Raw genomic sequence first — 26,586 nt, 5'->3', positions numbered from 1 at the left:
ATGAGCATGGGCTCTTTTGCTCTAGGAGAAGTAGACGCTACAAGGGAAGGATGAGAAATTGACTTTCCTCCACATTCTCTAGGAATTCTCTGGCCTCATTGGTGTGGCCAGAATAACTGTTCTCTTTTGTGAGAACGAGATCGGAGTAAACAATCTTTTCAAGCTCTGAGAAGGGGAACATGTTGAAGGGAGGCGGTTAGAAGGAAAAGCAGGGCAGCAGGGTGACAAAGTTCGACGTGGATCACGAAAACTAGCCTTAAACTCAGCTTTCTGCTCCAATTATTTTTCGTCAGGCGGCGCCGCGGACACCTCTGCTTCACCGTGATTGGCCTGTGTCGGGGTCCTCGCGTTCGTCCAATATGGCGGCGCCCAGTGGCGGTGTGAACTGTGAAGAGTTCGCCGAGTTCCAGGTGATGGGGTTTTCCTCATGTAGCCAAACGTGCTCCTCCATTTGTCTCCAGACTCTGATCCCTGCTCTAGCCTGGGAGGTCGTATGGATCCGCTGTGGATAAAGCGGGTGGTTGAAGGCTTTTTTCCTAGCCATTGGAGGTCATGGGGGGCGCGGGGTTTGGCCTTGGGAACGAAGCTGCTCAATGTGGGGTTAGGGGTGTGTGTGTGGGGGGTCATATTTCTCCCTCTGCCGCGCAGTTTTGACCAGGAAGCGTCGGGCTAGTCCGCGGTGGTGAAATAGAGCTTGAGCTCTGTAAGTAGGCATTATAACAATTCTGCCGCAGTTCCCTGAACTCAGTTCCCAGCCTCTGCTATTTCTCTCCTTTTAAGTTAAGCCTTTGTGGGAGAGAAGAAAGTGGAAGACCGCTTATTTACTTGATAAACTCTTGGCTCAGTTTCCTTTTTTGGTGAGACAGAAAGCTTGGACGCCTGGAGGGAAGATTAATTCTGATTCATACCCGTTCTGGTGCTTTCCTAAAGCAAAAAGGCTGTATCTTTATATTAGAACACTGAAGGCCCCAGGATTATTTATTAACGCTTGAATTAAAGAACAAGTATCTCTAGATTTTGATCAAGTTGCTGTGAAAATTATCCGTTCCAATGCAGGCATAAATAGCTGCAGAGTTAATTTTAAAAATCGTGACCTTAAAATATTTTAAACTAAAGATATTGAGAAATCACTTCATGTGCCATTGATCTATCTGTAGTAAGCTTTGTTCTTAGAAAGATTTCTATGTAGATAGTCCTGAAGACATCCTCAACAGATGAAGTTGTTGACAGCATTTGGTCAAAGAAATTTGTATGGGGTCTTTCCACTATTATCTGCACCATTATTCATTTCATGTGCTTCTTAGACTAGATCAGCCCAATCACAGCAGCCAACCTCAAATGAGATCAGAGTGCCCAATAAGCATAAATACTTGTCAACATTTTTAATAGGATGGACAAAGACTGTTGAATTCCAAAGTATAATACATATTTGAGGTTAACTGGTTTAGTTGTGACCTTGGTCTTGTCACTTTAGTACTATGATGTAACTCGTGTAATTGAGCAGTGGTAGCCTTAAGGTTTATAAGAAAGAACATTGATTCTGTAGTTAGATGTTCTGGGTTCTAAAATGCCACCCCTGCCCTCCCCGCAGCATTCAATTCCCAGTCAGTACATATCCACCACCCCATTCTACCCCTGCCAAAGAAAGTTTTGGAGTCTGGGGGTATAACTGAGTGGTAGAGTGGTTGCCTTGCATGCATAAGGCCCTGAGTTCAATCCCCAGCACTGAGGGGGGTAGGGGGAAGGAGTTATTTATTCCACTTTTGAGACAGGGTCTCTATATGTTGCCTAGGCTGTTATCAAACTTTTGAACTCCAGTGATTCCCTTGCTTTAGCCTCCCCATATGCTGGGACTGTAGGCAAGCACCTCCATGCCAGGCTAAGAAAGTTATTTGTTATTGAACTGTGGAAAATAAGGTCCTGAGACTTGAAATAATTTATCTCAATCCATAAGAGGTAGAACTCAGAATAAATGCCTAAAATGACAGTTTTGCTTAGTGAGGTGGTATACACCTGTGAACCCAGTGATTGGGCAGGCTCAGGCAGGGGATGACAAGTTTGAGGTTGATAAGTTTGATCCTGTCTCAAAAAATTAAAAGGGCTGAGGATATAGCTCAATGGCAAAGCACCCATGGGTTCAATCCCCAGTCCTGCAAAAAAAAAAAAAAAAGAAGTGTTTTTTTCCTTCTAGGCCATCTTCCTAAGCCTGTTACTCATTGTAGTTCATAGGGACAGGAAGTCCTAGAAAAGACATTTATTGAGTTTGTTGTCTTAGGCAAGGCTACTGCTAATATAATAAGCAAAAGCAAAGGGAATTTGTCATACTTTTAAGACATCCAAAGGATAGCCAGGACTCTTTGCAGTTCAATTCAACAATCTTATTTATAATAAACATTTTTCTTTTGCAATGCTGGGAATTGAACTCTGGGCCTAGGACATGGTAGGCAAGTACTCTACCACTGAGCTATACCCCTAGTCTACTAATAAAAGCATTTTAAAATCTATGCATTAAAAATAAATAAATAAATAAATAAAATGTCCCCTGTTTGCAAAATGATCCCCTGCTGAGGGCTACTGCTTTAGAGAAGGAGTTAATTTAGGAAAATTTGGGGTAGAAATTCCCAGCTCAGAGGACTTAGGTGTTGGCTGCTTAGCTGTGGTCTTGTCAGCCATTCATCCCCTTGAAGTTTCATCTTTCCTGAACACCCTGTGTTCTATAGCTGCTGCTTTTTGGCTTTTCTTAACTCACACCTCCTATCCTATAGTGTGAGGGTGATCATCTGTTATTGCATGCCTCTCAAGTACCACCCTGCTCCTTCTCTCCCTATTTCATCTTGAGAGAGAGGGCTTCCCTGGTGCCTCTGTTTAAAGAACACTTTGATTTCCTTTTGGCTGGCCAGATAAGATTTCAATGAGGCAAAAGCTAACATATATTTCCCAAATATTCCATTTTCTGTGTGTGTGTGTGTGTGTGTGTGTGTGTGTGTGTATCACAAAATTGGTCTCAATGAGACCTGAGGAAGGTTTTTAAGATAGTTTCTCTAGAACTTTTCCAAATGTATAGTTTATAATACCTTAAGAATATCCTAAGTTATAATTCAGATGATATGGCTTACCAGAGCTAACTTTGGCATATCATTTAACCTCCTTGAAAATGGATATTAACATTTGCCCCACTGCCTCAGAGACAGACAATGTAAACAAGAGCATAAGTGAAGGTGCCGCCCCCAAAAAAGTGTAAAATTTAAATGTAATATTTAGGTTTAGTTGAGTTTGGTAAAATTTTTTAAACATGATTGACTTATATTTGCACAAATTGTTAATTAAAGTTCATATTTTTAAGACTATTGATAATCACTGTATTTTGCATGTAAGTATCTTAAGAATGGAAAGCACTATACTGAATATTGTGGAAGAAAAATAGAAAGTCATGTTTTGTTGTTTTATAATATCAGGGATTGAACCCAGGGTTGCTCTGCCAATGACTTACATCCCCAGCCTTTTAAAAAAATTTTTAGACAGAGACTACGAAGTTGCTGAGGCTGGTCTAGAACTTATGATCCTCCTGCTTCAGCCATCTGAATTGCTGGGATTATGGGCATTTGCTGTCATACCCAGCCTCGTGTATTTTTTTATTTAAAAGATTAGCTTGGGGGACTGGGGTTGTGGCTCAGTGGTAGAGCTCTCGCCTCTCATGTGTGAGACCCTGGGTTCGATCCTCAGCACCACATAAAAATAAATAAACAAAGATATTGTGTCCATGTATAAGATTAGCTGGGGCTGGGGTTGTGGCTCAGTGGCAGAGCACTTGTCTCGCACATGTGAGGAACTGGGTTTGATCCTCAGCACCATGTAAAAATAAATAAACAAAATAGAGTTATTGTGTACATCTTTAATTAAAAAAATTTAAAAGATTAGGTGAATTTTTTTCAAAATTATGAAAATGTTCAAATGCTACAGAGAAGTTAAAAGAACTGTAGAATGAATGCTCATGTATCCACCATCTGTATTGTACAGTTATCAGCTTTATTTGCTTTTACCATATATCCATTTATCCATCCCTCAATCTATCATTCTACCTTATTTTTTTTAGTGTATTTCAAAGTAAGTTGCAAATATCAGTATACTTTGCTCCTAAACATGTCAGCTTGCATTTTATTAACTAGAGTTCAATATTTGTTTGCTAATTCAGAGGGGTAAATTTTGCATACAGTGAGGTACACAAATCTTAAAGAGTTCTGATCAAAGAGTTTGACGTTGACCTACACCTGCTGCACACCTTCATCAAATGCTGTTACCTCCAGAAGTTCCCTCTTGCCCATTCTTAGGTAGTTCACTACCACCCCTGCAGCTGTTTTTTTTTTTTTTCATATTTAAATATTTTAAAGTTTAGGAGGTTTTTAAAGAATTTTAAATTTTTGTAATTATTTTTCCCCCATTGTGAAAATTAAGAATTAGCAAACTCCTGGAAAATATCTTTCTAAAGTGAAATAAAAGTTTTAAAGAATGTTTAAAATTGAGTGCCTACAGTCCCATTTTAATATTCGTTCAACATTTGTGTGTACTGTATTTGTCTGATAGGGCTGCCAAAACAAAATATTCACAGACTGGGTGGTTTAGGCAACTCCCCCCCCCCCCCCCCCGACAGTTCTGAAGGCTAGAAGTTCAAGATCAGGGTGTTATGGGTGGTTTCCTTGAGGCTTCTCTTCCTGACCCGCACATAGTCACTTTCTCACCCTTATTTATATCTGTGCACAGATAGAGAAGGAGGATCCCTGATGGCTCTTCCTCCTCATATAAAGATGCCAGTTTGATTGAATTAGGGCCTCCACTATTATGACCTCCAGTTTATTTATTTTTTAAAGAGGTAGGGTCTTGCCATGTTTTCCAAGCTGATCTGGAATTTCTGGGCTCAAGCAATTCTCCTACTTCAACCTTCTGAGTAGCTGGAACTCCATATGTGTTCCACCAAGCCTGGCTGTGAACTCCATTTCATCTTCATTACCTCCTTAAAGGCCTATCTCCAGGGGATTAGAGTTTCAACCTTAACTTGAGGGTTGGGAGTGGGGTGGGACACAATTTAGTCCATACCAGATACTTACCAGCTACCAGGCACTTGGAGAAATGCTAGTGGACAGAGTATCAAGCAAGGAATATAGAACATGTAAAAGAGACCAAAAATATGAATAAAATGGTAGGAGAGTTTAGAGAAAAATAAATCAAGAGGTGATAACTGAGTTGGATCTTAGTTTGATAACACCAGTAGAATTCTAGGCCATGGTAGTAGTATGTTGGCTAAAAATTTTATGTACAGTCATGAGTCACTTAATGAGGGGGTATATTCTGAGAAATGTATTGTTAGGTGATTTCATTATTGTGCAAACATAATAGACTGTACTTAGACAAACCTAGATGATATAGGTTAATCACTTATGGCATCTTGATGCAATCAAGAGATGCAGTAAAAGTACATATATGGGCTGTTGTAGGTAGGAGAAATATACCTTAATATAACAATAAAAAATACAGTATATGTATATATGTATTTTTTCTTCCCTGAGGTACGAGGGGTTGAATCTAGAGACTACCACTGAGCTGCATCCCCAGTGCTTTTTTTCTTTTTCTTTTATTTATTTTATTATTATTATTTGTTATTGGGGATTGAACTCAGGGGCACTCAATCACTGAGCCACATCCCCAGCCCAATTTTGTATTTTATTTAGACACAGGGTCTCACTGAGTTGCTTAGCACCTGACTGTTGCTGAGGCTGGCTTTGAACTCACCATCCTCCGCCTCAGCCTCCAAAGCCATTGGGATTACAGGCATGCGCCGCCACGCCTGACCTTTATTTTTTATTTTGAGACAAGAGCTCACTAAGTTGCAAAGGTTGGTTGCAAACTAGTGATCCTTCTGCCTCAGTTTCGTGAATTGTGGGATTTCAGCTGTGTGTCGTCATGCCCAGCAACATATCATTGTTAGATATTATGTACTGTACCTAATTCTGTGTATTGTACTTATATATAACTGGGAGCACAGTGGGCTTGTTCACAGCCGTATCACCACACACCCGAATAATTGTGTTATGACATTACAATGACTACAGCATCACTAAGTGATAGGAATTTTTCAGCTCCACTATGATTTTATGAAACCACCGTATATTGTGATCTTGACTAAAACGTTGTGTAGCACATGACCATGTTGGGGGGAATAGCAAATCACTTGCTAGAATATAGGACTTGCACAGGGCCACATTGTGATTATACAAAGGTTAGAATCAGAATGTGGGAGACCTTAAATGCCAAATGTGAGAATGGGGGAATCATTTTTGAGCAGAGTGGGTGAGATAAACAAAGAGGCACTTTAGGAACATTCATTCTCTTAGAATGCTTAAAACTGAGGCCTAGAATCCCTTTTTAAAATTCATTCAACATTTATTGTATACTGTGTTAGTCCGCTAGGACTGTCATAAAAAAATACCACAGACTGGGTGGCTTAAGCAACAGAAATTTACTTTCTCACAGTTCTGGAGGCTTGAAGTCCAAGAACAGGGTACTATCATGGTTGGTTTCTCCAACTTAATTTCCATAATATAGTGGCTTTATACTATTATCTTCTGAAATTTAGAATCTAAACCTTTGTCCAATTTTTTTGGTTTAGATAGCAAGGTTCAAAGGACTAAACATGGTAAGACATTTCGAAATCCAGTCCCAAAATTCCTCACTGGACAAATCTCTTACCACCACCCATATTCACATCTGATTGTCTTCCTATCCCATCTCCATGTGTGATAGGCATTTAAGTCCTACTGTCTAGCCACATAGACTCAACTTCCTTTTTCATGAACACATCATGCTTTTTGTCATTTCTGTGCTTTTTGTTGTTGTTACCACTCTGAAATCCCTTCCTCTTGACCCTATTGGAGACCCAGTTCCTGTATCACCTAGACAAAATCAACTAAGTATTCCTTCCTAGAATATTTAAGTCTTGGTGTTTATATTAGGAATATTTGCTCATTTGCATATGATGGGTTTGGTAATTAGATAAATACTGAATAGATTCTTTTTTAACATTTACACATTGGTGCTCTGTTCCTGTCTGAAGGGTCTGTCAGAGACTCCTATAGTTGCAGGCAGTCTGTGTTTCAGAATTGGGGTGTAGGGAAGGACACAGTGTGAGATTGCTCTAAAAGCAGGGTTTCAAGAACAAAATTTGCCTGGGAAAAGCATCTTGTGAATGGGATCTACTTCAGGTACTCAGGCAAAGGGGACGGAGAGAATGTTATGTGAGTTCTAGTATACTTGGTAGTTTCGCTTTCTCACTCCTTATATGCCCTAAAAACTGCCCCAAGTAATAAAAGGAATTTATCTAAAGATTAATCTTAGGAATAGATTATAGTATAATTGTATGGGCAGTAGAAAATTTTCACTAGTCCTCCCCACTAAATATGGACACACCTTCAGTATGTAAATTGCCTTCTAACAGGATGAGATTTTTCACCCCCAGAGATAAGAAAAAAATGCAGTTCAGAAGGCACCTGAATAATTTTTAAAGGATCAACCTAAAATGAGAGAATTCATGATTTATCAGATCTCTTCATGTTTTAGGAAAGATCCGAGGAGAATCTGGGAGCTGGGGGTAAAGGCTGAATGGTAGAGTACTTGTTTAGCATCAATGCAAGTGGCCCTGGGTTAGATGCCAGCACTCCCACCCCCCCACCTCCTCCCCTCCCCACCCCCGCCAAAAAAAGGAGAAGTTGGGGATACTACAAAATTTGAAGTTACTTTTGCTATTGTTTGACTTACTGCACAGAACCACTGAACTATATTTAGGTATTACCTCTGTGGACATGCAGTTTATTATGTGTGATGTCTATTCAGGGATGTCTTCTATATGTTTTCTGTAAGGGGGAGGCAGGGGGAAAATGCTTTGGGGGTTAGGCATTGTATAGGTAGTCGGTAATTCCCTATGAATGATAGAAATGATTTTAAAGACAACACTTTTGTGCCTACATTCACGTTCATTTGCTCTCAGTCTGTAAGGGCCACCTAGCCTTTTCCTTAGACCCTCCTGGAGTTGCTTTAAGAGCTCTGGTATTTTTCCCACTGAAAGGAAACATAAGCCTGCTGAAATGGTTTATAGTTCTTTCCTTCCCTTCTCTTTAGCCTTACATCTTTTTCTGAAATCTATTTACAGCTTATAATTCTCAGCAACCTCTGAACAAGTCCTTTACCAGTTTAGAGATTGTTGTTTTATTTTATATATTACAGTACTATCCGGTAGAATCTTCTGTGATGATGGAATTACTCCACATTTATGCTATCAACATAGTGACATCTCGCTCTTCAGCATTTAAAATGTGCTAGTGCAACTGAGGAATTAATTTTAAATTGTTTTATTTTAATGACCATATGTGACTAGTATCTGCCATATTAAAAGACAAGCTGTGGATCATACACTGGTAATTCAGTAGTACACAGAGAAAAATCGATATATTTGATAGTCCACATTTGTAGGTTTTATTTGTAAGACTGCAAAATTGATTCATTACCTAGTTAATGCAGGAAAACTCTCATTGTTAAGTATGGACTTTAGTAGTATGTCCATATTGTTTTATTGAAGGGGAATTTGTTTGTAGTGATTAAGGTATAGCCAGTGTTGAAACTCATAACTGGTTGAAGTTCAGAGTCAATAAAAATTGGGAAATGTTAAACTATGTATCTTTCACCTGGATTACTGTTACCAGTTTCCTAACTGATCTCTTCTACTCTTGTTTCTGCAATCCATTTTCCGTTCTTAACACCTAAAGTCATTTCAGGACCCAAATATGATCATGTAACTCCACTATACTTAGAACACTTTTGATTTTCTGGGGTTCTCAAGAAATACTAACAACCTATAATATATCCTATAATAGTGGACCCCATCTTGCACCATGTTTTCTCTCACTCTGTGCACCTAGGCCAAATCAAAATTTCAGTCATTTAACATTCTGTTAAATAGCTCTCATCAAGGTCAGACCATGTAATTCTTTTTTTGAGCGGGGGGTACCAGGGATTGAAGCCAGTAGTGCTTAAACACTGAACCACATCCCCAGCCCATTTTTTATTTTTTGAGACAGGGTCTTGCTAAGTTGCTCAGGGCCTCACTGAGTTGCTGAGGCTGGTTTGAACTTGCAATCCTCCTGCCTCAGCCTCCCAAGTTGTGGGATTATAGTCGTGTACCACTGTGCCTGGCCAGTCCATGTGATTCTTGACTTCATAATAAAATTAAGTGGAATTTATTATTCCCTCTTAAACCTTGTTTTTCTCGACTTCTTTGATATCACAGACTTTCCCCTCTACTTTTAGGCACTAGTTTCTTCTTCTTCTTTTTTTTTTTTATATATATATATATATTTACTTTTTAGTTTTAGTTAGATACTATATCTTTTTTTTTTTAAATGTGGTGATGAGGATTGAACCCAGTACCACTGAGTTGCAACCCCAGCCCACTAGTTTCTTCTTGATCATTGGTCCACTTCATTCCTTACAATCTCCCCAGTGACCTTTTCAAAGGTCATGACTTTTCTTTTCTCTCTCTGGTTTTTTTTTTTTTTTTGGTGCTGGGATTGAACTGAGGGCCTTGTGCATTACATGCACTCTACTGACTGAGCAGTATCTCTAGCTCCTCAAGTGTCATGACTTTAAATAACATAAATTTGTTCATGTAATTCTAGCCTGAGCAGTGTCAGACTATGTTTAACTTTCTCAGATACTTTAACAGATAACTCAAACTGAACAAGTCAAAAACAGAACTTTTTTTTTTTTTTTTTTACAGTTTTTTTGTTTGATTGTTTGTTTGTTTGTTTGTTTGAACTCAGGGGCACTCCACCACTGAACCACAACCCCAGCCTGTTTTTGTATTTTATTTAGAGACAAGAGTTTCACTGAACTGCTTAGTGCCTCACTTTTGTTGAGGCTAGCTTTGAACTTGCAATCCTCCTGCCTCAGCCTCCCAAGCCAACTGGGATTACAGGCATGTGTCACTGCAACCAGCCTTAAAGTATTTTTTGACAAAATTTTAAACATGCTAGGGGCTGGGGATGTGGCTCAGCAGTAGCGCGCTCGCCTGGCATGAGTGCGGCCCGGGTTCGATCCTCAGCACCACATACAAATAAAGAGGTTGTGTCTGCCGAAATCTAAAAAATAAATAAATAAACAAATAAATATTTTTTTAAAAAAATTCAAACATGCTAAAGAAAAAAATAGTACTTTGAAAACCCCTGTATATACAACTAATCAATTCATGGCCATTTTTTTTTTCCATCTATTCAGTCAGTATACTACTACCACTTGCCTCCTCTTGCCATATTATTTTGAAGCACATTCCAGGCATCATATCTTTTTTTTCCCTATAAATATTTTCAGTAAAAGATTATAATTTTGTGTGTGTGTGGTGCTGAGGATTAAATCCAAGGCCTTGTGCATTCAAAGCAAACACTCTACCAACTGAGCTAAATCCCCAGCCCAAAAGATCATAATTTTTAAACACAATACCAGGTAACCTCTAATTAACTGTATATATCCTGTGAGTTAAAACAGAACTCTCGATTTTTTTCAGTCCTTCCAAATCTCTTCCTTCCCCAGGCTCTCCCATCAATTAGCAACATTTCTATATATTCAATTGCTCAGATCTCAAACCTAAAGTCATCCTATTTTCTTTTCTCATCTATCACTACCAATTCATCAGCAAATACTATTATTTTTATCTTCAAAATAAATCTTGAATCCAACTACCTCTCCTAATTCTACATCTACCACTTTATCAAACCATCTTTATTTCTTTACTAAACCACCAAATACATAGTCTCCTAAATGATCACCCTATTTACATTCTTCTCTTCTACAATTCATTCTTCACACAGCAGCCACAGTTATATTTTTACATCATTCACTTATCTAAAACCCTCTGGCCTAATTTAGAACAGAATTGTATTTGTTGCCAGAGTCTATATTGTCCTTCATATTTGGTCTTCAAATACCCTAAAGTTTGTTCTTGCCTCATGATTTTTTACTTATTCCCTTAAATCTAGTTGGTTCATTTCACATCATTCAGGTTTCAACTCAAATGTTAACATCTTCAGAGAGGCTTTTCTTGATCTGTCCACCTAAAGCAACCCCCAGCTCTAGCTGGTCTCGCTTTATCCCATGGCCTTCACTTATGTAATTTCTCACCATACTTTTCAGTATGTAAGATTGTTCATGGGGAGTATTTGTTTATTGTCTGTCTCCTCCTTCAGGAATTTGCTCAATAGGAGCAAATAAGCCGTTTTTCTGTTTTATTCACCACTGTACCAGGTGTTTAGAATGGTGCCTGACACATAGTAGATATTAGTAAATATTTTTTGAGTGAAGAGTTAATAAATTAATGAACTCTATTGTGCTGTAACTACTACATTATTTAAAGAAGGAAGCTCACTGAGGGTTTAATAGCCAAAGGAAACTATCCAAAAAGATCAATTCATTTTAAAGCTGTTTATTGTATGTGTGGCACTGGAAGTCAAACACAGGGCCTTGTATATGCTAGGCAAAGCATTTTTAGTAACAAAGGCAAAATGCTCATGGTATAATGTCATAAAGCAAGATTTGATTATATAGTAACCCAATTTTTAAAATATATTCACAGATGTAAAAAAAAAAAGACTAAAGAGACATTAAAATTGATAATGGGGGCTGGGAATATAGCTTATTGGTAGAGCCCTTGCCTAGCACATGCGAGGTTCTGAGTTGAAACCCAGCAATGCAAAAAAAAAAAAAAAAAAGGTATATATTCATAATGATTGACTTTGGATGATTTTTGTTTAAAAATTTTTAATGATATTTCTAAAATGAAGGTAGTACTTTAATAATAAACGTTTTTGTTTTAACAAATGGTTGAGGAAAAAATGAAGGAGGGGTTTTAGTCATGGATGTAAGTTTGAGAAAAGAAATAGGATTGTATGTTAAAGGAGACACTGAAGCAAAACTGCTTTCAGTACGTGCTTACCTTGAATGTTAACTTAGGTATTTTCAACATAATATTACATAATTCTCCTTTCTTGATGATTCATGGTGATCTTGTTTTGTGTTGTTGGTTTTTGCTGTTGTTTTTCTGTAAATTTAAAACAATAAAACAGAAAAGGGTATACTTCTAGAAACGTATCCCAGAGTTTATGATAAATGAAGACAGAATGTAGCTGATGCCCATCCTTTCTAATAACAAGTGAAGAGTGGGAAGGGACTGTGTTGTACAGGCAGTACTCAGCAGCCTTCTAAGTTCCTTGCCCTTTTGTTATTATTTTTCTTTGGTTTGCATTTTGAAAATTGGATGCTTTTTGAGGGGCAGGGGAAACTTCAGGAATGGGAATCGGGGTTACTAAGAACAGGAAAACTAATTCCTACTTGTTTGTGAAGAAGAATCCCATGACAAGATTTGATCTCTAGTAGCATGTTTTGTTTTATTTATTTGTATCACAAAAATAATACACGATCGTAGTCAAATACTAAGAAGCTAAGAGGGTAGAGATTAATTTATTTGAATTAATTACTATATTTTTTTAGAAGTTTTCTTCCTAGAAACCTGTGTTGCAGTAATCACTGAGAGGACATAGAGCAAAACAGTTACGGTGGTGATATTGGAGAATGTGTGGGAATCAGGATCAGTAGAACCTTGTTTGGCTGTGTTCTGGAGATTGGGAAGAACACACATTGTTTGCTGAGTACCATGCCTGCAAATGGGATTTAAATTTGAGCAAAACAGTCTTACTCCTTAAGATGACCGTCTGTAGTGGAGGCAAGAAGACAGGTTTGGTGCCCGCTTTTAGAATTACTATTATATAACTTGACTGTCAGCCTTGTAACAAAGATTTTCTTAGGTTGTACTATATTTGACTGGATTCTCACATTCCTAAATTAAAAAGCTATTAAATGTTTAAGACTTTTGTTTTCTGCTTAAATACTTAATTTTTATCACTTACTCCATTCAGGTTATATTCTTTTATTTTAAATACATATAGGAATTACTCAAGGTGATGAGGACAATTGATGACAGAATAGTACATGAATTAAACACTACGGTTCCGACAGCTTCCTTTGCAGGGAAAATCGATGCCAGCCAAACCTGTAAACAACTTTATGAGTCTGTAAGTTTATCTTTTGAGTCTCTGTTTTGTGCTTCTTCTATGACTTTCTTTCAGGCAAAATAAGAAATCCATATCTAAACTGTGAATAAACAAATGATATCTTCATGTTTCTTTGCCCATACCTGAGGGTGTATAAGGATTTTGATCTGGTTTCTATAAATTGAATTTGTGATCTTATGTGCAAATCTGTGAAGAGATGGTTCTAAAGAATAAGAGCAGTCACTATTTTGACCTCTTCGTCTGCAGTTTTTCACTTCCGGAGACCTGATGCACAAAGGGGTGAAGGGGAAAGTACAATAGTAAAGTAAGACAGTAACAAGAGCAAGGATGAGAATGAATCAATCCAAAAGCCAAACAGATGATGTACAGAATAATTAAAGCTCTTCACACCGTTTATATCTTCTTTCCCTCACTCATGAAAAAGTGAAGTAGAAGCCTATGGCAGATGGGAGAGAAGGAAACCACAGATAAATTGTCTTTTCTTGTGGCTCTGGTTCTCAATTATTTATTTTTTCATGACCTCCTTTATTTCTCTTTTAATTTCCAAAGGCAGAATGAGATACTGATATAGCTAAATATTGTTTTATAGTTTAATATATCCTTTCTTTAATTTGGAAACTCTTCAAATGTCGCTTGCTATGTTAAGGTCTGCTACCACTAGGTTACTATGTTCATAGTTATATAAAGAAGGTATTACTTAAAACCTAAAATGCATTTCTCATATATGAAGAATGTCAGTTCTGGACAAACTTATTGTTGCCTGTTAAATTCATAGCATTAATTTCTAATACTTTTGTTCTCCTGTTATATTAAAGTATGTCCTTTTATTGAGTGATCAGGTAAGTCTTATGGTTTTAGAAAATTGCAAGGTGTGGACTTTAAGAGTAGAATTCAATAATTGGGAGTAGGAAGGTGGGTCCAAATTCTATTTTACCATAAAGTTGTTTGATAGTTCACTTAGTTTCTTTGGGTATCTCTGACTAAAGAACTAGAAATTTATGATCACTTTGTGATACTCTCCCCATATCTCTCTACTATTTAGTCATTTCCATTTAAAATCTTCTGTTAACATAAGATTTATAATGTCAAGATTGACAACATGGATTCAGATCTAGATTAAACTCTCCTCTGCTACTTTCTAAGCTGGGTAACCTTGATCATGTTATATGACCTCTCAGCCTCAGTTTCCTTATTTGTAAAATAGTGTGGTGGTAGAACCTAATTTATAGGATTGTTAAGGGATTATGTGAGTTTAATATAAATTTCTTATTGCACTGTGTTTTGCAAAAAATTGTTGGTTATTATTATTATTATTATTATTGTTATTATTATTCCATGTACCTTGTGTCAGGGATCAGGCCTATAGAGTGCCCAGCTCATAAGTATCTCAAAGTTCCCTTAAGTATTGTTTCAGTGGGGAAGGAGAAGTCTGTGAAGGTACTTACATTCTCTAAGGGCAACACTTCCAAATGGGAGATGATATGTAAAGTTATAATGAAGCACAAGTTTTAGAAATTCCAAATCTTAAAAGTGTATTCATATTTAACCATTTCAATGCAATCCTTGTTATTAGAGAATATTCCCTTTAATCTTAGCTTTACATTCTTTGTTTTCAAGATAAATATAAAAATCATTACTGAATGATAAAGTTTATGCACTTAACAGTACTTTACAAATGCATACATTTGGGGGTTTAATTAAAATTCAGTTGTGATCAAACTTGACCATTACCTTGCTAATCAAATTGGAAAATAGTTATATAAAGAAGGTATTACTTAAAACCTAAAATGCATTTCTCATATATGAAAAATGTCAGTTATTATTAGATTTGGTACACGAAGATGACTTTTTTAAAAAATATTTTTTTAATTGTTGATAGACCTTTATTTTATTCATTTGTTTTTATGTGGTGCTGAGAATCGAACCCAACGCCTCACACATGTCAGGCAAGCAGTCTACCACTGAGCCACAATCCCAACTCAAGATGATGGTTATTAAAGAGTGCTGTCAGATGTTGTTACTTTTGATCAACACACACAATTGATGCAATTATTAACCTGTGCTTTGTATATAAGTTTTCTTCATCAATATTTAACACTTTAAAACCTTATAAAAGGCTCTAATAGGCAAATTTCTTTATAGTAACAAAGACCTCTATATCACTTAATTTGTAATTTATTTTCCTTGTTGAAAATATGAAACTGAAAAAAAAATGAAGAGAGGAAAAATAACAATAAGTGGTCCAAAGGGTGGATGTAGGGTAGGGGAACCAGTTGATGGAACAGTGGGGAGAGACAGGGACACAGAAGTAAAGGAGACTGAGATGAAAAGCCCAACAGGGGAAATGCAAGAAATACTGGGGGCATACTGAGAAAGAAGATAGCCCAGGATGCATAACTTCCACCCTCTAAGGTGCTCTCTTATCTGTTTTTATGTGATATAGCTGATGAAACACAGTCTTCTATGGATTCAATTTTTATACCTTGGTTTAGAAAATATGAAATTTCTGAAGTCCCAAAATAAGCATTTTTTTAACATTGAAATATAACAAATTGACATGATTGTTTTTTCCCTTTTTATTCCTCTGTTCTTTTAGTTGATGGCAGCTCATGCTAGTAGGGAAAAAGTTATTAAAAATTGTATAGCCCAGACCTCAGAAGTAGTAAAAAACCTTCGTGAAGAGAGAGAAAAGAATTTGGATGATTTAACGTTATTAAAGCAACTTAGAAAAGAACAGACAAAGGTAAGTTGAACACAATGTACATTTCTCAGGCAGAGTTTTTCCAAACATAACCTTCAAAATAAAGGCAGTTTTTAAAATGCACAATTCAGAGTGAGAGATGATTACTTTTAAAAAAATGACCAGATTAATGCTTCATTTTTTAGTGGACTTTGTTTTATTATACTTAGGTATTAATTGGTAAATTAATGTTCATTTCATAAATGGATTCAGTATAGCAGCTGTAGGCAAAATAAGCACATAATCATGTTTTATTCCCATTCCTTAATTTGTTCCTCAATGCTAAAGACAGAGGCTCAATATAGACCAATACCAAACTTACAGAAGAGTTGCAAAAATGGTGTAAAAAACTCAATGTATTCTTTGTCTGTTCCCCTTTTATTTACATTTTGCCCCACCAGCTTTACAATTCATTCTCTTTACCTTTCCTTCTTCCCTTCATTTTCCCCTGCCTCCTTCCTCCCTCCCTCTCATACATCTGAACACATAGCATATTCTTTCCCTGAACGATTTTGAAAACAGGTTAGACATATTGTACCACTTTATCCACCACTCCTTTTATTTTTGTACCAGGAATTGAACCCAGGGGTGCTTAACCACTGAGCCACATCCCCAGCTGTTTTTATTTTTCATTTTGAGACAGGGTAACACTTAGTTGCTTAGGGTCTCTCTGAGTTTCTGAGGCTGTCCTCGAATTTACAGTTCTTCACAGGGAATTTTTCTCACATGACCATTGTCTAGTTATCAAAATCTTGTTTGTATATTAAGATGGCACAATAGGTAATTTTCAGACCCTTATGTGTCAGGAGATAGAAGATCCAGTGTGAAATAGAATCAGTGTTATCATACTAAGCAGTTGTGAAATTTGTCCTTTGTTGAGTAGATGTAGCCCAACTTCAAAAAGGGGACCTTGTCATCTCTCTCAAGCTGTTAATAGAAGGAAAAGCCCTATTCTTGTGGTGCACACAGGGGAGGAGGCCAGGCTGCTGCCCTTTCATGGTTCAATGTGTCTCCCTGGATACTGGTCTCAGCCAATGTTTTTGTTGCTCTTTTTGTTTATGACTACTGCTTCAGGTCTGAGTTTCATAACTGCTCATTCATCAGGCCATGGTGGATTCCTCAGGCAGTGAACTTAAGCTATAATGTTCATCTTTCCCCACCCTTGATGTTCATGTAGGCTTATAGATTATTTATGTAAAACCGGTCAAAGTCTAGGGAGCTTTGGATATCGTATTTCATGAAGATGCTAACAAAGGAAAGTACACAGCAGGATTTTTCAATCAGAAACTGAAAAATCACTCTTTGCATATTAAGTCAAAGAACAGAATGACTCTTGTTAGTGAAGAGCAAAGTGCAAAACTGAACTACTGTGTACTTGGGAGAGATTGTGTCACACAGTTTGCTCAACCCTCATATCTGGGTTTTTTTTTTTTTTTTTTTTGGTACCAGGGATTGAACCCAGGGGTGCTTAACCACTAAGCCATATCCCCAGCCCTTTTTGTATTTTATTTAGAGATAGGGTCTCACTAGTTGCTCAGGGCCTTGCTAAATTGCTGAGCTGACTTTGAACTCACGATCCTCTTGCCTCAGACTCCTAAACTGCTGGGATTAGAGGCGTGCTCCACTGTGCTCAGTTTCAGATCTGGTCTTTATGGCTTTAGGGCTGTGAAAGTCAGCTGGATGATGGCTGCAGGGAAGAGTTTAGAAAGCAAACCATGAGGTCTGTAAGGTTTACTTTTTTAGCTGGAGAGCAGAGTGCTAGAGAGCAACCATGAGTAGTACATAAGCAATAAAGATGTGAATTTTAAAAAATTTTTATTTTCAAGTTGCTGTGAAGATTATGAAATCAAAAAGAGCTTTCAGGGATGCTCCACCTCTTCATTTTCTATATGAGGAAACCAAGATTCAGGGATAGTGACATCTCCAAAAGTCACAAGCTTCGTAAGTGGTAGAGCTGGGACTTTAATCCATCTCTTCCAACTCTGTATTCAGTCAATTTCTTTATGTGAAGTTATGACTAATAGCCAAATTCTGATTACTTTAGTGAGTCTTTTTTTTTTTTTTTCCAGTTGTAGATAGGCACAGTACCTTTATTTATTTTTATGTGGTACTGAGGTTTGAACCCAGTGTCTCACAATGTGCTAGGCAAGTGCTCTACCACTGAGCCATAACCCCAGCTTAAGCCTCTTTTATTTATATACAGAAATGCTAGTGTAAGGGGCTGGGGCAGTGGCTCAGTGGTGGAGTGCTCGCCTGGCACGTGTGAGGCACTGGATTTGATCCTCAGCACCACATAAAAATAAAAATAAAAAAAAGGTATTGTGTCCACATACTATATATATATATATATTGTATGAATATATATATGTGTGTGTGTATATATATGTTTCTTTATTATATATATATAATAAAGAAAGAAAAGAAATACCAGTGTAAAACTTCCCTGCCCTCTATCTGAATCCTTAACTTAGAAAAAACACCTTCCTTGCCGGTGAAGAGCCAAATTCACTGAGTATTTGGGAGTGATTGTATCACACAGTTTGCTCAGCCCTCACATCTGGTAGTTATGCCTTTAGGGCTGGAAAAGTCAGGATGATGCCTGCAAGGAAGAGTCTGAAAGCAAACTGTGAGGTCTGTAAGGTTTACTTTCTAGCCTGAGAGTATAGAGGGCTAGAGGGCAACCATGAGTAGTATGTAAGCAATGAGGTAACTTCTGTCACCTATTAGTAGTGGCCTTTAAAAAGGAAATGTACCTGTTTAAGACCCAGAGCCTCAAAACCATCTCAAGCAACAGTTTGTTGGTGGCACTGATTATAATTATAATACAAGGTAATGAATATCTGCAATGTTGTAAATGACGGGGTGTGGGGGGGTATAGACTGTGAGGCTTTAAGGGAAAAATTCCCATCTACCTAGTAAATTAATTGCTCTTTACAACATTGTAAATTAATTGCTCTGAAACTTCTTGCTTTTCAGTCTGTAAATGGGGATTCATAACTTCATATTTTTGTTTGTTTTTTTGAGATGAGATTTCACTATTTTGCCCAGACTGATCTTAAATGATTCTTTTACCTCAACCTTTCCATTTGCTTGGACCAGCATGGGCCACTGTGCCCAGCTACTTAATAACTTCTTAAGCTTCATTTTTTTGGTGAGGACTGCCTTATAAAATGTACATAAAAGCTAGCATATTGGTTGGTAGACAGTAACAGTTCCTTTCCTTTCCTTTTCTAGTTTTTGGGACTGTTGCATTACTCCTCTTTATATATCCTATCACCAATGGTTTCTACCATTTGTTTGCCACTACTTCAAGGCACAGGGAAAACAGATGACTGCCATCTTCTGTGTCAGTGCTTTCTTCTATTGGAGAGTTCTAATTGTTGAAAGAATTTCTTATATATTGCAAACTGTGTCCTCCTGTAATGTGTAAATACTGCTTCTTAATCATCCTTCTGGAGCTATACAGCCTAAAACCCTTTTTATACAACATCCCTTTAAACATTTAAGAAGTTAGGAAGACCACCCTGATGACATATTTTCACATTCTTCAACTGAATCCCTCCCCTTTTCTTTTTTCTTCCTCCTCTTCTCCTTTCCTCCCTCCTCCTCTTTTTTTAAGTTGCTTTTTTTTTTTTAAATCACAGTGAGCAGCTATTTATTTGATTATTCCCAAGGAGAGGAATATGGGCAGAGAGGACACCTACATTTATTTTTCAATGGTCAATTTCATTAGCATTAACCTTTTTTGTTGTTGTTCTAATCAGTTATATACGACAGCAGAATGCTCTTCAATTCAGTGTACACAAATGGAGCACAATTTTCACTTTTCTGTTTTGTACACAAAGTAGGGTCACACCATTCCTGCAATCATACATGCACCTAGGGTAATGATGTCCATCTCATTTCACCATTAAGGTTGCTAATTTTTCCAGGCCCAGTAGTGCACACAGTTTGCAAGGAAGAAACCAGGGAAGCTAAGGCAGAAGGATCATAATAAGTTCAAGGCCAGCCTCAGCAATTTAGTGAGGCCTTAAGCAACTTAGTGAGACCTTATCTCAAAAAAACAAAAGGGCTGGGTATGTGGCTTAGTGATTAAGCACTCCTCTGTTCAATTCCCTGGCTAAATGAATGAATGAGATTGAGAGCGAGAGTGGAGCGAGAGGAGGGGAGAGGGGGAGGGAGAGGGAAAGACTGGATAGTTCATTAAAATCTGAAACTGAGGTTGCTTAGGAGCTTCTTCAGGTGTGATACTGCTCCATAGTACAGGTCCAGTGTCAGAAACGCAGTCCTTCCCATCATGCCATAGTTCTAGCCATATGGGCCTGTGAACATTTTGACATTCGTTCTTGAGTCTAGGAAAAGAGTTTATAGGAGCCACTGATCAGAATCAAGTTCCTCATTAGTGTTTGCATTGCAAATTCCTCAAGCCTCCGGCCTAAAGTGTTTTCCTAATTGGTCTGTGTTTGGCTTAGGTCTCAGACTCATGGTTGCCCAGATCTTATCTCACTGTCTGGCATTTTGCTCTTGACTCTTGTCTGAGTTGGTTCTCAGCTTTAGTCTGAGAAAGTCATTCTGGTTCTAAACTCCAGAAGCTTCAACCTTCAGCCTGTAGTTCATGCTTTTTTCTCTTCTTCCTTCCCTGCTCCCTCACCTGGTACTGGGGGTTGAATCCAGGGGTGTTATGGCACTGAACTACATTCCCCGCCCTTTTTATTTTTTATTTTGAGACAGGGTCTCACTAATTTGCTGAGGCTGGCCTTGAGCTTGCAATCTTGCCTCAGTCTCCTGAGTTGCTAGTGTGTGCCACTGCACTCAGCTTTTCCCCCATTATTTATTTATTTATTCATTCATTCATTTATATGTGGTGCTGAGACTCGAACCCAGTGCCTTACACATGCTAGGCAAGCACTTTGCCACTCACCCCCATCCCCAACGCCTGCATTCAGCTTTTCTCCTAATTTTTAATTATTTTCAAACCCTCTTCCTGAAACTAGCTAGCTGCTAATCCCTCTGATCAGATTTGACTAAGAGTATTATGGGTCCTGTCATCTGAGCCTGAAACTGAATGAGAAAGTTAGACTTAGCATTTTAGTCTTAGACCTGTTGCTTTGTGATCGAAGTGTGGAGATTCATACCTTTCTAAATCACTTGGATATAATGTTTTCTCTTTTTCTCTCCTAGTTTTCCTTCTGGATTCTTTTTTCTTAATTTTCTATCCAAATCAGCTGGCCACTCTCTTTTTTCACTCTGTTGTTCAAATCCATAGTTGTATAATCAATTTCTAGAACTTGAATTGTTGGATTCAAGGACATGTGAATGTACATTTTGATAAGTCCTGCCAATTTGCCCTCCATAGAAATTGGAATAATTATACCACTCCTGAAAGTATGTGTACAAGTGTATCTTTTCCCACTTGCTCACTGTTATTAGGTTTTATCAAACTTTTTCATATTGTTGTTTGTGTATTTCTTTGTACCTGAGTAAGATTGAACTTTAAAAAAATATATATTTTGGTGTGGGGATGTACTTCGGTGGTAGAGCACTTGCCTAGCATGTATGAGGCCCTGAGTTTGATTCCCAGCCCTGCAAAAAGAAAATATGGCCTTTTTTATATCTTCTTTGAACTGTTTGGGCTTTGGGTTGTTTTTTTGTTTGTTTGTTTGTTTTGGTTTTGGTTTTGGTTCCAAGGATTTAACACAGGGTGCTTAACCACTGAGCCATATCCCCATCCCTTTTTATATTTTATTTAGAAACAGTGTCTCCCTGAATTGCTTAGGGCCTTGCTAAGTTGATAAGGCTGGTTTTAAACTTTTGATCCTCCTGCCTCAGCCTCGAGAGCTGCTGGGATTACAGGCATATGCTACATCGCTGGGCTTTGGGATTTTTTTTTTTAATATCAACAGCTTTTATTTCTTTCTCTTGCCTTGTATTTCTTTTATTTTTATTTATATATGACAGCGGAATGCATTACAATTCTTATTACACATATAGACACAATTTTTCATATATCTGATTGTATTCAAAGTATATTCACACCAATTCGTGTCTTCATACATGTACTTTGGATAATAATGACCATCACATTCCATCATCATTTCTAACCCCATGCCCCTTCCCTTCCCTTCCCCTCCAATCCCTCTGCCCTATCTAGAGTTTGTCTATTTCTCCCATGCTCCCTCTCCCTATCCCACTATGAATCAGCCTCCTTATATCAGAGGGCTTTGGGAATCTTTAAAAGCTCTCACGGTGATTGATTTTAATATGCAGCAAAGTTTGAAAACAATTTTTCTTTTAAATTTTTTTTTCACAGTTTCTATTGGGGCATTATGGTTGTACAAAATGATGGGCTTTTTGGTTACATATTCATACATGAATACAATATAATGATGTAATTTGGCCATACCATTCCCAGTATTTCCCCTTTCCTTCCCTTCCTTCCTTTTCCTAGTTCCTTTCCTTTATTCTACTGATCTCTCTTTGATTTTTCTGAGACCACCTCCCTTTCTCTTCCTTTTTCCTCTCTAGCTTTCACATATGAGTGAAAACATGACCCTTGACCTTGTGAGTTTGGCCCGTTTCACTTAAAATAATGTTCTCAAGTTTCATCCATTTTCCTGCAAATGATATAATTTTATTTTTCTTTATGGCTGAATTAAACTTCATTGTGTATATATACCAATTTTATTTATCCAATCTTCAGTTGGAGACACCTAGGCTGATGTCAGTTCAATAGTTTGTATAGTGTGATTTTGCGAGCAGCAGCCAATTTTGTTGGGAAAACATAATAAAGTTTGGTTTTAACTCTGTATGTTGCATAACTTTATTTTTTTTTTCTTTCATGCAGTTGAAATGGATGCAGTCAGAACTGAATGTTGAAGAAGTGGTAAATGACAGGAGCTGGAAGGTATAAAATAGTGTCAATTATTGCAGAGAAATAGGAGGGAAACTGAGCTAGCAAAGGACAGTCAGGGTGAAATGAGTGCCAGGAGGCTGTAAGAATAGAGAACATGCACTAATGAGCAGCTGAGGACTTTAACTTTTTTTGGTGGTGGTGGGTGGAGTGCTATTGTCTTGTACATAGAATCATCTTATAAAAGCTTTATAGGCAGATGGTAAAATTCTGTGATCTGTCATGGTAATAGAATTAGAGATATTACATGTCTCCTAATACTAATTATGGGTATATTTAATATTTAAAATTTTATTCCAGTAAACTGAGAACCTTCAAAGAGATTATTTTTAAAATTAGCCATTTGTACATAATTCCTTTCCATAAAGTTTCATATCATTAGCTACCCTGTTAGTTTCTTGCCCTCTAATATATTTGATCATGACTTTTTAATTTTATGTAGCTTTACTATTATCTGGTAATTGCTTTTTACTGCTTGTAGGTTCACATGTTCTTTTGTACCACCCCTGTGGTTCTGATTAGGAACTAAATTGGGGAACCAGATCGCAGGAATTTACGTATAGTCAAAAACCACGAGTTCTGACTTTATTTGTAAACTTCTAATATGAAAGATTTCCAAAGGGCAAAACCTATTAAATCTAAAAGAATGAACTGAAAATTCTGTTTTATCTTTTGAAATTAACTAATGGAATAGGTTATAACCCTTATAAGAGAGAGGCTAACTGAACCAGAATCCAGAATTCAAAGCCATGGTTATTACTAGGATCATTTTGCTGTAGTGCTAGTTAATATTCATGGAGTCCCATTAGATATAATTACATAGAGCATATGAAGCATGGAAGAAACATTTGTATGAATAGCATACCAGCAGGAAAAGAAAATAATTGTGTTCTTGGCTTAACTGTTGTCTCCCTGGCTAGGTCTACCTTGGGTTTCAGGCCTTGGCTTCTGGTCATTTGGGTTGGCCTCTTGGATTCCTAACTCTTGCCATTTAGTAAATGTTTTTCCCTCTTCATTTCCTTTTCTTTGATTGACTGTTTCAGAACTAGTCATGCTTTTAAAGATACACAAAAGCAAAAGGAAGAATATTTAATCACTAAACATATTTTATCACAAGAGAAGTCATCTTCTACCTACTATTTGTAACTAACATATATAGCATGTTATTTTTCCTTTGTCATTTAATAATTACATCAATCTTGAGGGGAAAAGTAGACTGACAACATGCTGAGTCATGAATAAATTGCAAAATACAAAATAACTTTTTTTGCTTTATCTCATTTCTTCATCCTGTCCTCTTGACCAAAATTTACTACATCTGTCCTTTCCATCAACATAATAAGATTAGGCTACTTGAAAGATTTTGTCACCATTTGTCTGGAAATATTCTCTGGTAAAGTAATATTTATTCTTGGAATAGGATGGAGAGGGGCACAGTGAATATCTATCTTGTAAAACCCAGTACAGAGGATTATGATATATATAAAATGTAGTAGGAAGGGTGAAACATGTTTTGATTTGATATCACAGATGCTCTTGACTTATGATGGGGGTTACATCCTAATAAACCCATCATAAATTGAAAGTATCCTTACAATAGTTGAAAATGACACTTGACCTACCAGACATTATAGTATAGCCTATCCTAAATTAAGTGTTCTCAGGATACTTATATTAAACTACAATTAGTTGAGCATTGAGAGAATTGTTCTGCATATTGCTAGCCTGGGAAAAGATCAAGATTTGAAGTTATGGTTTCTTCCAAATGTATATTGCTTTCACACCATCATAGAATTGAAAAATATCGCTAGACCATTTGTAGTTGTAAAGAGAATAGGTTCTACTTTTTCACAAAAAGTGATGGCTTTACTTGTTTCGAAACAGAAAATGTAGCTCTGGTACAATAGCCAGCAAAAGTGATTAGGAAATCATATAGGAGGATTTGGAGAGGCTCAGCCAGTTGTTTATATCATCCCAATCAGTGTGTCAGGGGCACTAGTTTGAAGCCTTTTCTGGTCTGAGCTTTGGAAGTGTCAGGGCTGGGAACAGGAGTGAAATGAATTTTAAAATGAAACAGTCAGAAAGTCATAAACTTTTTACATGTTTTCTTTTAACTAAGATATGCATGCTGAAAACATGTACAGTTCAGACAATGTTAATCAAATGAGCATTCGTTTACCTACCATTCAGGTTTAGAAGTTGAATAATACCATGTAGTACCTTAGAAGCTCCCTGTGTAGATTTTTTTATTTTTATCACAATCAACAGCAGCTAACAGAAGTAATTTTTTTTTAACCTGAAAATTTGTTTCTTAGCATACGTGGGGTATAGAGGTAAAATCTGAGAAGAAATTCTTTTAGGTTTTAGCAGTTTCTTTTTAATTGGACACTTAAAATTTTCAGACATGTGTTCAAAATTTTTAGTTTTTTCTTAAAATTTTTACATATTAAACCATATGCAGTAAAAATTCTGCCTTTACTCCCTCTCTCCTAAGCTATCTTCTCCTCTCTGAAAGCATAGTACATGCTTTGATATATTTGTACCTTGTTTAATTTTATGTGTATATATTTCCCCCTTTGCTACACAACTGAAATATACTGTTCACACTTAAGTTTTTCCCCCCTTAATGTATCTTGGAAATCTTTTCAAATCAGATCAGCTTTTTTTAGGTACCGGGAATTGAACCCTGGGTACTTAACCAATGAGCCACATCCTCAGCCCTTTTTTGTGTTTTATTTAGAGACAGGGTCTCACTGAGTTGCTTAGGGTCTTTCTAAGTTGCAGAAGCTGGCTTTGAACTCGTGATCCTCCTGCTTCAACCTCCTTAGCCACTGGGATTACAGGCATGCACCTGGCCCTTTTAAGCATTTTTAAGATTATTTCATTGAATAGCTGTACCAAAACATATTTAACAGTCCCATATTGACATTTAGTCATAGAGCATACTTTTAGCATTTATGATATGCTACTTGTTTTGCATTTTAGGAAGATAAACAAATCAATTATATAAATCCATAGAGTACAGCCATGTTTTCCTGGCAAGTATACCTTCTTATATGAAGGATGGAAAAGTACAACAAATATCTCAGTAACAAAATCTATTTAGAAAAAAAGCTTTATTTTATTTTAAACTTAAGTCCAAACTATGTCTGGAATATGGAACTGAAATGTTTGTGAATTTCTAAATTAGTAGATTCTTAATTTTTCTTAATGTAATTAATTATGTAATTTAATATAAAAATATTAAAATTACCTCATGCATGTGTATCAAGTCCTTTTGTACACTTATTACCTAGAAAGTCAGTTTGGCCTAGTGAGGCAACACCTCTGTTTGCTAACTCTGTTGGCTTGGAACAAAAATGATAATATCCTCCTAATCAAATTTAATTCCAGATATGCTTTATGCAGAAATGACTTTCATTTCTTTTTAAATATCTTAGGTGTTTAATGAACGCTGCCGAATTCACTTCAAGCCTCCAAAGAATGAATAAAGAGAGATCCTTTTTTTAAAAGAAGAACCAGGTCATCTCATGAGAGCTAAGCACGACAGACATCAACAGGGTGGGCTTCTTAGGATGATTTCTGAGCCAACAGTCCAAGACCTTTTGTTGATTTCAGCTCCACTTAGCCAAGACCTCAAGTCTAAATAATTCTGATAATTATAAAATAATCAATTGCTATTTTATACTGATTCTGTAAAAAAAATGTTTTATAACTATTAAAATAATTTTCTGACTCAGTGTACAAATTTATTTGTTGGTTTTCCAAGTTGA

At 36.9% G+C, this 26,586-nt stretch overlaps 1 protein-coding gene across 1 annotated transcript; it reads left to right on the top strand.

The window, feature by feature from the left end:
- Window positions 1–293: 293 nt before the first annotated feature.
- Window positions 294–26,548, top strand: MIX23 (mitochondrial matrix import factor 23). Its single transcript, XM_081301170.1, has 5 exons — window positions 294–410; window positions 13,038–13,163; window positions 15,760–15,906; window positions 22,748–22,807; window positions 26,254–26,548. Exons 1-5 carry the CDS (start codon window positions 360–362, stop codon window positions 26,302–26,304), a joined length of 435 nt encoding a protein of 144 aa, XP_081157296.1. The 5' UTR covers window positions 294–359; the 3' UTR covers window positions 26,305–26,548.
- The last annotated feature ends 38 nt before the right edge of the window (window positions 26,549–26,586 follow it).

Source organism: Spermophilus citellus, assembly GCF_964194105.1.
Source record: "Spermophilus citellus genome assembly, chromosome: 7".
Taxonomy (NCBI): Eukaryota; Metazoa; Chordata; class Mammalia; order Rodentia; family Sciuridae; genus Spermophilus; species Spermophilus citellus.
The sequence above is the reverse complement of the archived record's forward strand: the minus strand, read 5'-3'. Positions and strand labels throughout refer to the sequence as shown.